Source organism: Ambystoma mexicanum, chromosome 2q, assembly GCF_040938575.1.
Source record: "Ambystoma mexicanum isolate Mex_15411 chromosome 2q, UKY_AmexF1_1, whole genome shotgun sequence".
In the NCBI taxonomy this organism is placed as follows: Eukaryota; Metazoa; Chordata; class Amphibia; order Caudata; family Ambystomatidae; genus Ambystoma; species Ambystoma mexicanum.
In genome coordinates, this window is record NC_090924.1 from 1,035,004,116 (window position 1) to 1,035,017,131 (window position 13,016).

A 13,016-nucleotide genomic window follows, 5' to 3' on the forward strand; every position below is an offset into this window, starting at 1 on the left:
AAGTTGTTGTTGAGGAGAAGGGGGATCATGAGGGAGGGTGTGGGCCTTGTAGGTGGAGCTCAGTGAGTTCTGAGCGGGGAGTTGAGTTGTAGTGGAGGGTAAGGGGGTATGTTTTTCAGTGCAGGACTCCTCGAGTTCTAGTGCTTCTGCTTCTGAGTGACTGTTCCTTTGAAGAAGAAGTGTTAGCAGCAGGATATGAATAGGAGCAGGTCTCCGCTGGAGTGGTTGGTTGACGGGGAGAGTGGCATTGCAATTTCTTGGCGGTATGCAGTGTTGGAGCATGAGGACGTGGGGTGAATGGTGTATTAAGGTGTGATGCTGAAGCTGGGGAGGGTAGTGGGTTTTGTGTGCTGCATGAGGGTGCTGATGGTACCCCTAAGGAGGGGTATGTTGTGGTTATTGTGTCAACTGCGGTGGAAGGTAAGGAGTTCATTAAGTGTGCCCAATTGAAATCGCGCAATCTGTACACGAGTGGGCTCGTTTGCCTCGGTTTATACGGAAATTGGGTGATGGTAAGCTTTTTGTTTGCTGTAATACCTTTGAACAACAGGAGAAGGTGCTTTGCTTGTGAAAAGTGGTGGGAATTCCTGTGGTGTGTACTGTGGCGCCCACACATGTGGAAAGAGGTAAAGGAGTCATTTATGGTGTACTGTACAGTACGAATTTGGACCTTTTAACTGTAGAGTTTAAGCATGATAATGTGGCAGGGGTGCGACGGTTGGGTCAAAGGAATGGTGATGGGGTAGTGCTCTCGACTACTGTGTTGGTAAACATTTCAGTCTGTGGAGGTGCCCCAGCTGCTGAGGATTGGTTATGCGAGGTTTTGGGTGGTAAAGTATGTGCATCGTGCATTGCTGTGTTTTCGGGGTCAGAGGTTTGGCCATGTACCCAGTGTCTGCAGAGGTGTACAATGTTGTGCAAAGTGTGGAGGTGGCCATGATGTCAAGGAGTGTGTGAGTGAAGCAAACTCTGTCTGTAGGAATTGTGGTGGGGATCACTGTGTTATGTATAAGAAGTGCCCTGTACATGTGTGTGAGGCCGAGGTGCAATCAGTCCGAGTGTCTCACAATTTGACTTATGCTGAGGCAGGTGTGAGGATGCAAGTTGACAGTGTGGCTTGTGACACGCAGGATTGTCAAGTTAAAAGTGGACTCTTTCCTCCTTCGGCTAAGCCTGAGGAGCGGGTGCTGCAGACACAGGGGGTGGGGGATTTTCTGGTGACGACGAAGGAGAGGTTTTTGTTATTTATATTTGAGGTTATTAATTGTTCCTTTCAAACGCAGAGTAAGACTGAGAAAATCATAATAGTTAAGGCAGACGAGAAGTTTCTGGACAGATTTCCGAGGGTTTACTTGAATGAGGTCTTGAGTAGGGGGGCTGTGTGATGTGTGGTGGTTGTACTGTGGCGTGGGTACAGTATTAGTGGCCTTTAGGTTTTCTTGGGAGGTTGGTTAGTACCTGCATTTGTGAGAAACAGGCGAACATTACCCTTGCACTTGGGTCTGTATCTGTAACCCTACAGCCCCCCTACCTGCACTTTGTACACCTGCTGTCTGCACTTACCCTTGCACTTGCCACCCGCTGGCCGCACTTCTTTTATTGTTTGATCCCATGTAGTGCACTGCCTCCCTCCCCATCCCCTCACACTTTTCCCCACCCCTCTCCCCGGCACTTGCGCGATCTCAATGTCATCTGGCATAGTAAGATCGTTGTCTCTGTCTTCTCTTTGTTCTCCCTCCCTTGTCTCGTTGCGTGTATAGGCGCGTTATAAATGCCATATCATATCTCCAGATGGAAATCGTTGGCTCCTGATCTTTGGGAGCCACCGGAAGAAGAAGAAGACACCTCCAATGGCTCTCGATTTAACAGACAAAACATTGTGTGCCATTCCTAGTGGAGGAAACCCCGTAGTATTTTATGTAGAGGACATGGGTTCATTCAAATAGGCACTGATTGAAACAATAAGACAACTGAAAGTATTACAACAATATGCCACGCGTTGTGGCATTCGTACTACATAATTACAGCAAATCACGTGGCATTAATGTTTTTGATGGTGCTAAAGGAACACTGTTTGCACATCTGGCCTTATTTCTGAATGCAAAACTCTCTTCCCTGTTATGTTTATTACGAATAAAGCAATGTACTGCACTCTATATGCCTTGCCCTGACTAATGGGAGGAACCCTGAACCTTCCCTTTCTTTCTAACTTAAGTCGGACTGGGGTTATTTAGAAACACGCTGCTTGTGCATTACACAACGTGCAGTAAACGTATACCTTCCCCTGCAGGAACAGATGGAGGCAGGGGATAAAATGAGCAAGGCTGCGGAAGCGAATGGAATCCCGGAGGATCAGGCCTACAATGAGGTGTCCGACGAGAAAAGGTGAAGATGATTTTGAGCAATGGTGTCCATGTTTTTTTAAAACGTTTAGAAAAAAAATTGAAAAACATTAAATTTCTGTTGGCTTTCTTGGGTCGTGATTCTTTACAGATGTGCACAGTCCCTTCCAACTGGTTTCACTGTGCGCATAATAGAGCAAACGTGTAGACCTAGCTATGCCGTGCTTATTTTCACATTGTGCTTAATAGAGCAAACGTGTAGACCTAGCTATGCTGTGCTTATTTTCACATTGGGCCTCATTCCGAGCTGGGCGGCAAGGGTTTAACGGCGCCGGTAATGGTGCCGGCGCCGTTAACCCCTTACCGCCCTATTACGAGTCTGCTCGCGGAACCCGCAAAGCAGACCAGGGAGCTAACAACGGGCCTGTTATTAACGGCACCGTTGTTAGCTCCCTCTCAATTCCCATTGAGCCCAATGGGGGCTCGAATGGGAATGGGGATGGGTTCCCTGAATGGGTAAATACTGGGTCCTCCAAGGTTGGAATGGCCCGGTATTTCCCCATTCAGGGAATCCGGGCCCAGTATGCGGTGTGGGGGTAGCCATGGTGCTAATAATACCATGGCTACCTCCAACCTCGGAATGACCCCCATTGTGCGTAATAGAGCAAACTTGTAGACCTAGCTATGCCGTGCCTATTTTCACATTGTGCTTAATAGTACAAACGTGTAGACCTAGCTATTTAGCAAATATAAGCCATTAAAATCAGGCTCTCCCAAAATGTGAAAACGTTGGCGCGTTTCGCGGCAAAACTCATCGCTTGTTCACAACCTAATATCACTGTTGCACAAGTGTATTTATGTAACATTTGAACAGAAAGCGAGCAGCCAATGATTCGCCATGCGAGAGTAGACATAAAGAAGGAATTCACTGCATTATTTGCTAGCAAATCCCTCCCACCATCTTGGAATGGTTGCACCATCATTTACCTGTACCCAATGTGCTAAGGTAATAGAGCAGGAGTTAAATATGGATCCCACCTTCATGCACATTATTCTGGCATATGAACATATGGTATAGCGTACCACATCTCATGTTTAATTATAGAGCCCCATTAAATCTTTTGCTGTTATTTCCATCTATACCATGTATAAAGCAGTTATGTTGGGCTATTTATCATTACCCAAAAGAAACAGATCAATATGGCACATTGAATGTCTTTATCAGAATAATTTCAGCCCACTCAAAGTACTAGGGGTCAGATGCAGTGTTCACCCATATTACGGTCCCATTCTTTACTCCGCCGTATGTATATATATGTAACTACTGCCACTGATGGCCTTAATCTCTAAGAACTTTCATGCTTTTGTGCCTTCTCTTACATGCTTGCTGAGCCATAAATATGTGGGCATGCGGCTATGCAAACATGTTTCTGCTTCCTGTTAAATTATTTGCTTTTATATTGTGCTCTGCAGCCATTTGCATGGACCTTTGACACTCTGGCAGATCTGAAAGAGAGGGGTATTGGGTTTGCTTCGAGGGAAAGAGGGAAACAAAAGATAGCTTTGCTCTTGTTCAGTTTGGAAGTACCCAGGTATCTGTGCTCACAGAAGTGTCTACTGCCCGTAGTGTGAAGATGCATTGGTTAGGCCTGTAATATATAAGTTGATTGGAGTGTATCATCATTTTGATATTTGATGTCTGTTGGCAGGGGCACTCAATTACCATGTGTAGTTGGCTTAGCTGGTATGTGAATTGTGTGTGCTCCGTTATGCATCTGTACTGTTGTATACCTCTGTAAAGCGCTCTGTTATGTATCTGCATCGTTGTGTACCTCTGTAAAGCGCCCTGTTGCTTCGTGAAGCTAGGTGTGTGCTCAATAAATACAATAATAATAATTTGTTGGAGCATATACTTTGAATGGATTAGTGTGGGGAGCTGTCAGTAGAGATCTTGAGGGGCCTAAGGAGCATCCGCCCGGTGTGGCCATGCTGACATCCTGATTGTGGTGCACCCAGTCGGAGGTGCCACCAAGGGGTGCCGAAGGGGGGCCACAGACACCCTTATAAAAATGCTGCACCCACTGGCACGCCTGTTTGTTTTGGTGTGCCACCCCAAGAGACCTCATCGGGCCACCCCTATAAAAAATGTCTGGGGACGCCACTGCACCCAGTGGAGGGTAACTGTGGAAAGAAGTCCTAAGGCACGCTGGAATGAGTTGGCATTCTGATCAGGGGACAGCATGCAGCGCCTGCACCATATTTGCATTGGTAAATGATACATGGGACAAGGCAGCAGTGGGTACAAGTCAACAATGCTGTCATAGGTTGTAGATATATAGACATAACTTCATTGTCTGGAGGATACTTTCTGACAACCACTGCTCCATCACCCAAAGACAACATTTAAAGGAAGATGATGGCACAGGAATCCTCAAAGACCTCATGCAGGTTAAACCCAACCCGAGGGTTGTTTATAGGTTGGCAAAAATAAAGCTCATCAGAATTACTAACTCAAAAAGAGGTAGAACACTAGCCAAATGGGTTTGGTAGAATTTGAAGTGGTGCCTAAAAGATAAAGACAGATGACAATTGTCAGGTCATAGCAACATTCTATAAACACTAAAGTGAAACTGATGCAAAGCTTTGAATGAATTGTAAACATTCAAAATTATTCAATAGATCCCATTGCATGGTATTTTAGATTAATTATTACAACATGCTACTCTGTTGAGAATAGCATTATCTTTTCAGTTATCACTAAGCTTGTAAGAGGACGTTCTTTTGAAGCTCATTTTCTCAATTTTGACTAGAAAAATCTTGACACCAATGTAAAGTAGGCTTGCTGTCTTTTGCTCATGTTCATGTTTTTTACAAATGTTAAAATAATTGCTCAAACATATTCCTTTCACAATTGGGGGGCACTGCTGATTTCAGAAGAGTCATCTCATCACATTCTACCAATAATTCTACCAATAATGTGTTAATGAAGAGAAGTGATACTTTTAGCTCTGTTGGGACATTCTATGGGACTGTCCTTCACAACTTCCCTAGTTCTGCATGCTTCATATAACTTAATGCACCCTGAAGAAGGCCTCTACTTACTGTTACCATGTGTCAACGCCATATATCTTTCCCCATCGACTTGCTGCCAACAAGTTGAACAGCACCATATTATCTAGTTCAGAGTGTTTTTCCCCCGCGTACATGTGGGCCTCAAAATGTTGAGCGGATGTGTGGCAGGAGTGTTTCAGTCTGTTACACTGCAGTGACAGCCTACGTTTGGATTGGTCTTTTAGTTCTAACACAAACACCTTAAATGAAATAAAAACTCTCCTACTGACAGGCAATCTTTCTATCACCAAGAATTTCTCAGAGGCAGAATTGGATAAATTCAAGAGCTCTTCTGCACCAGCAGGCACATTGGAAGAGACTGATATATCGCTTCCAACATTCAAAATGAAATCAGCTTCGAGTAAGACAGTAAATGCAGGTTATAAACAGAATAATTGTACTGATTTAAAAAAAACTAACAATATGAATGGAACAACTAAACATAACAACAGAGGATCTAGGAAATGTCTGAGAAAGATGCTGAATTCCTCTAGGGTAGGAGATGGCCTTAATCTCTCATGCCATACACATTTGATGCCTGAGCTAATTGTCATTAATGATGCTCCAACTAAGACTGATTGTCAGCGTAGTAAGGAGGCAAGATACGAATGCTTAGAAGTATCGGGCAAACACGATGAGAGGATCAAATTTAGGAAGCATGGAGGTTTAAAAAGACAATCAATAGCTCACGTAAGAAACAGTTTCACACAAAACAAGGATTAAAAAGATGGTTCTGCACAATGATCAGGAATGACGATGAAAATAAAGTAATTGAAGAGGCTATTGAGGAAGTGGGAGAAGATGGTGGTACGGAAACAGCAGCTTTGAAGCAGGATAATGACAAAAATGAGGTGGAATTTGAAGTATGTGATAGTGTTGTGACACGTTCTCAGGCAAATGGCATGAATGATGATCGGATTGGAATTTGGTAGAGTGCTCTTCTAGAGATATCATGATTAAAAAGAAAACCTGGAACATGAAGTGAGACTCGTAGTGTTATTTTTGGTGAAAAAAACGCAAGTGGTGACCAGCCTACGGAGTCAAAATCCATTGTTTTTGAATCAGTAATGGCTAATGAAAAAAATGTATTGCTATACAGGTCTAAATTTCTGTCCCTATTGTCATTGATACCTGAACTGTCAACTATAGCGATTTAAAGTTTGTGCACTTGTATGATCGCAAATAATTAGGTAAATGTGAAGTTCACTTTAATTTACTCTTAGTAAAATAAATTGTTATGAGTTGTCAGGTTGAGTTCATGAAAAAGAGGCTATGATTGTTATGAAAATAGGTTGGTCATTATTGAGCATGAGCAAGGGATAAATAACTGTAAAGGGATTACTGACAATCTAAATATGAAATGCTTGGAAAGTGAAGGTGGGGGAGGCAAATCACTATTGACTTAGAAACAGCTGGTTAGGCCCTGCTTACATCATTGCTCAAATTCCTTCCTTCCCAAGGTTCCGTATCAAAACAAAAGTAAGTGGAACATTTAATCTTGGAACACAAGAGGTCATAATAGTTTTCTAGATTAATAAATGATTACAGGCAATTTTAACAGGGTTTGCCCCCATATAGAAACAGAGAAAGTAAACCTAGATGGGTGGATCGATATTTCTGTCGATTTTCATCAGAAATCACATGTGACAAAAAATAGTAATGGATGTACCTGGCCTACTTTTTTAGTTAGGTGGGGTTTTCATCAGTTGAATACAATATTTAAGAAATCAGACAAACTATCACCAGCTTGGTTTGGAATGGGCCATAAATCTAAAATAGACTATGTTTTTATGGCGAACATTGACGTCCCCCAAATAAGATAAGATACCTCGAAGGAACAAAAATCCATAGAAGTGATCATGCCGTTTTGTCCACTTCAGTTTTTTCTTTGAGGAGGGAGCTGGTTGTGGAAAAATCTAAGTCCATCAATTTGGCCATGAATGTTGCTGGGAATAAGGTGGCACAGTTTGCTAGAAATAATCTATACTTTAATAAGTCGATATTGTTAAACGATATTCAATCAACACTACAGCTAAGTCAATGCCTAGTCTGGGATGCTGAGGAAAACCCTTATTGATGTATTTTTATGCCCAGTTCAGTACTCTGGATGACAACCCTTGTATAACACCCCCCTCTTAGAATCCCCCTGACCCCACTGAGCCAAGAAGTAGGTTTGTTTTGCAAATTAAAAGGTTTATTTGAAAATTTAAACAATATATATATATATCACACTTCTATGAATAAATTGATAATGGATAGTACCCCTGTGAATATGATGTGGATCCACAATGGGTAATGTTACAGTGGTACACTTGATTACTTAGGAGTAGTATAGAGGATGAGGTAGCTGAAAATGCTTGATGGTTTCAAGGAGATGCAAGGTGGAGTAAAATGCAGTACAGCAAATAAACTTGATATGGTTTCAACCAACAACAATGTAATCACTTTTCCTTGACAATTCACTCCCCCCCCCTATGCAATGTAAGAAATGGAAGGAGAGCACACAGTCTTCAAGAATCCCAACAAAATGCAATACGAAATGCAGTTCCCCCCCAGCAAGCTTAGAGGAAAACAGGTAGAGGTTTGAAACACGGGCCCAAAATGCTTTTAAATGTGATGGCAATGGATGGGAAAATGTGCTAACTGATTTTAATTCCCTCTAGAGATTCAGGGTGAGTGAGAGATGCTTGTTGGTATTAGTTCAGGCTCACTTTAGCAATGCTCTATGAGTTATTACCAGGTTGCAAACAGATTTTTAACAAAGGAAAGAATGGAGCTGCTATTTTGACAAGTGGAGAAATTGACCCAAAATCGCAAATCGCGGTAAATTTTGTGAGTGCGTAAATCGCGATTGCGGAAAAAGTATAGGGAGTAGGAAGTCGGTTCTAGGTTCATTGGAAAGCCTAGAATCACAGCTCTAAATTTCGTTCCTAGCCCAAACGGTTCCAGAGATACAGACGATTTAATAAAGGTAGATTTTCGGATTTAAAGTAAAACTCAAAATGACAGGTGACAGCTTGCAGCTGCAGAATTGACAGGTGACAGTTGTGCAGCTTTAAAAATGACAGACGACACGATTTCTAGGAGGCAGTTCTAATTAGGTTAAAATAGCTTGAATTAGATTATTTTAACTAAGAGATTGGTTCTGCACAGTTCTGCTAGGTACTCACAATATCAATTTGAACTAGGCCTCGTCACGGATCTGGTCAACACGTCCGGCAGCGCTTCTGTCTGCTCGGTGGGTCAATCAGGCACCGGTTCTGCTCACAGCGATCCAGAGCTCTGGTTCTGCTCACAGCGGTCTGGGTCAGCTCTGCTCTGCTGGTCTAGCCTCTCTGGATACATCGCATCTGGTTCTGGATACTGCTCTGCTTTCCGGTCCGGGTCAAGTGGATTCTGGATGTAACACTGCTTTCTGGGTACTGGCAAAGGTTCTTAGCAAAGAATTCAGACAGCTCGCCCGGCTGTGGAATAGTTTGCAAATGATTTTAAGGATGCTGAGGCCTGCTGAGAAGAGTTCTCAGTTTGTGGGTTTAGGCCCTTGCTTTAAGTTCTGAAGTAAATTTCTGGTCTCTGAAGATTGATGGATGTGAAGTCTGGAGTCTCCCGGCAGAGCGTCCCGCAGAAAATGGAATTGAATCTCTCTACCTGTCCCAGCAGTCTCTTTTTATGTGTTTTGGAAGTGGGTGTGTGCGTGGCATAACTGAGCCTGCCCTCTCTACTTGTCATTGGCCCAATTCTCCCCTCTCCCATGATTGGGGGAAGGAAATGGATTGTCATCATGATGAGGTCTGTTTATGGGTCAGAGGATCCTCCCCTGGTCAATGTGCCCACAAATCTATATTTGATTCAAATACATATTTCCCAGATACACAATTTGTTGAAATTACATGTACACATTATATATTCCTTATGGTCAATGCTTGTCCGCCTCTGATCTTCCTGGGGGCTTATATTAAAAAATGACAACATTTTGCGCTTTTTGACCGGTTTACCAATATCAGACATTTACCAAAAATTACACACATGTGCGCAAGGAGTATGGACATTAATTGATGAAGTGTCAGATTTTTAACATGCAGACATTTGGAGTAAGACCCTATTTTCCGCTAACAACCCCCCAGAATACACCACAGGGTCCTAACGCCTCTTAAAACGTGCACAGAAAAATCACAAGAATAATGGTATTAATTATATAATTTTGACAGGTCCGTACTATGAATTATCCATCTTTTTTAAAATTATGCTCTGGTTCAGATGGGTGTGGTTTAGGTTCCAAAGCATGTGGGGGAAGCTTCTGTCTGCCCCCGCCTCCAGCTCGGGTGGCTCCCAGAGGCACTTCTACTCCCACTTCTCCCAAGAGGAAGCCACTTTACGCCCCCCCAATATAACATTTGCCTGAGTCCAGGACAAGGCTTTGTGCAACCTCCTGCCGGTGCCCCTCCCCTAATCTAATCAGAGAGGTGTCAACTCCTTTTGGTGGGGAAGCAGGATGCAGCTATGCCTGGGAAGAGTGGCTGAGCAGGTTTCTCCTGTCGGGGGTAGTTGTCAGGCAGAATTCAGCTAAATGTCACTTTAGTTCCCAGTTTAAATCAAACTTACAATTTTTACCTATACATTAAATAATTACTTCCTTCAAGTCATTTCAGAATATAGTTTTACATTGTATCCACCTCTTAGCAAGTCTTTCCTTGGTCTGGTTTGGGTTCTTCTGTTCAGTTTTACACAAAAGTTTGGTGGTTTTAAAACGCCGGCTTTCTGATAGTGGTGAGTACCGGTATTGCAACCATTTTTGGGATTAAGAAAATGAATTCCCCACAGTTCTGAGTTGCTTTTTGGCAATCAGCATTGCCATTCCCAATGGTTTCAGGCTACTGTGTGTGTAGCCCAATGGTGGTTTTAGGCAGTGCCCTCCTGTGCTCACAACATAGGCAAAAATGGGTGGCAGCCTATTCTTCATGTTTTCCCTGTGCACTCTCTGGGGAGTTCTGGCCATCATGATGTTTTCCATGCCAGTACTGCACAGTTTTATGGTAGGGCTTGGATGCATGGGTAAAAACATCCCACAATATCCACTTGGTGGGATACTATTGATGAATTAGAGAAGGATTCTAGGTGTACACCGGGTGAATTCTCCAACACATTGTTAATGCTCAAACAAACAACTCATTCACTTTCTTGTTGGACATTTTTTTTGTGTTTTAGGAAAATGTCTTATATTTGATCACCAGATTCATGCTAAGAAACTCTTACCCAGATATAATATGAGACAAGCAAAATAAATCAATGGGTAATTGGTATTTGAAAAAGATGGAGATGTGATCTCTTAAGAACAAGTATAAGTCCTGGTTGAGAAATGATCAGCTTCTGAGTTACATCAAAACCAACCAGGAACTGCTGTCTGACATAATTAAGTGCAATTCTTGGTTGACCTGGTGGAGGTTAAATTACAAACAAAACAATTAGGTCTGTAAACAATCTTCTACTATATCAGAAGACAATTGGGTGGATCATCACAAGACCAAGTTTTGGGATGACAGTTGCAATGCTAGTAGCAAATGTATAAATAATACTAATGAATCCATCTGTAACTACGATTTTGTTATAGATCAAATTATAAATGTAATTAATAATTTGAAAAATTCTAGAGCTTGTAGGCCAGATGGAGTGACAAATAGTCTCCTGAAATTGGACCCATTACTTTGGTCAGAAAATTCTATTCCGACTATTTGCACAGATTGAGAAGATGGGTAGCATCCCTCCTTGGCGGACGGCTATTGTTGTGCCCATTTTTAAAAGAGGGTTTAGGGATGGCCCACTGAGTTATCTTTCTATCTCCTTAACTGATGTGTCCTCAAAGATTTTTTCCACTCTCCTTTTTAAGGGAAATTAATAAATGTATTGATAGCGAGGCAATATTAATTCCCTTGCAGATGCGTTACGGAAAAGGAGTGAGTATGGTTTTAAGTGTATTTACACTTTCATCTTGTCTAGCTCAAGCAGGGAGAAAGACTGGGAGGACTTTATATGTTGCAGTATTGGATCACTCATCTGCATTTGACAATGTAGATCGTGACCATTTATACAGTAAACTGGAGAAACTTGGAATGCAACATGGTATAGTGAAGACGCTTCAGTTACTCCATGTTGAAAACAGTGTAACAATTAGATTAAATGCAGAGGGTGATCTATCGAGAGATATACCAACAAACAAAGGAGTACAACAAGGTTGCGTGCTAGCCCCCACTCTTTTTAATCTATATATGTCAGATTTATGGCACTTTACTAATGAGTGGAACATGTATTCTCCCAGATGTGGTCTTCTTAGTATTAACTGCATTGCATATGCGGACAACCTGCTTCTTTTGGATTTTACGCCTGCTGGTTTACAGCGGGCTTTAGATGGAGTTTTGAAGTATTTAAAGGTGAACAAGGTAATACTTATGTAATACTTAATCCTCTTAAATCCAAGATGATGGTCATCTCCCATAAAAGGTTAAAAAGAAGCTATGTTTGGAGAGTTAACAATAACAGAGTTCAGGAAACAGATGGCTTCTGTAATTTGGGTTTTCTGTTCTCCAACAAGAATTTATTTGCACAATTGAAAAAGAAGCTAGATGGAAAAATAAGAATGTGTACCTCTATGATTAGAATAATTCATAGGTGGTTTTGTGCCTATTCACTAATACCCTCTATTGAATTCTTTAGGTTAAAGGAAACCCCAATTGTTATGTATGGAATAGAATTAATGTCCATGACTAGCAGAAAAAGTCTGGGCACATTAGAGGGTTGACTCTTAAAAGAAGCTCTACGTCTACCCAAACATGTTCCTATAAGTGTGAACATACTGGAGTTGGGCCTCCAATCTTGGTGGTCTACTTACATCTATAAGAGTCTATTTCTATATCTTAAAATATGTGGAGCTGCTGACGCTGGTATAACTCCCTATCTTAGACAAATAATGGATGCTGATACAATGATTTTAGTACACTTTTTGAAAAATACAATCAAGAAATGGGATAACATTTGGAACACTGCAGACATGCAAAGACTGAAAAGATACACTACACAAAGTCTGCAGTATGTCCCAAGTGTACATTTGAGATTATATCTGAAAAACTGTCCTTCGGCAGCTGTTTGTCAATGGTATTTTAAATTCAGACTGTACTTTTTACCTACGCTAGAAATTCTAGGACCTCAGTTGAATGTACCCCAGGAACTCAGATCTTGCAGACTTTGCACAGAACAATGCACAGAGTCACTTTTCTACTTTCCCTTCCACTTGGTAATTGACTCTACTACACTGACCAAGTATAGAATTATACATTTTAAATCACATGCCAATTCAATTGCATGTGTGAATGGATATTTCCTATGGAATAGATGTATGAGAAGCACACAGATGTCCTTGCTTTTAGTTCTTGTACATTTTTTAGAACTCATTTTTGATGAATTATCACGGGTCCCAACTCAGGGAGAAGATCTTTTAAATGTAGTTTTATGAACATGTATATTTTATTTCTTCGTGACTGATTGCTATGCATGTATTGTAATTGGTTTGGT

The 13,016-nt window shown here is 41.7% G+C and overlaps 1 protein-coding gene across 3 annotated transcripts in view; it reads left to right on the forward strand.

The window, feature by feature from the left end:
* The window catches only part of ABCB1 (ATP binding cassette subfamily B member 1), a 777,038-nt gene that overhangs the window by 47,957 nt on the left and 716,065 nt on the right, over positions 1-13,016 (forward strand). For all 3 annotated transcript variants that reach the window (XM_069648389.1, XM_069648388.1, XM_069648387.1), the window contains exon 2: positions 2,291-2,385. In XM_069648389.1, the coding sequence (XP_069504490.1) occupies positions 2,297-2,385 (89 nt within the window). In that variant the 5' untranslated portion in view covers positions 2,291-2,296. The remainder of the gene's footprint in view (positions 1-2,290; positions 2,386-13,016) is intronic.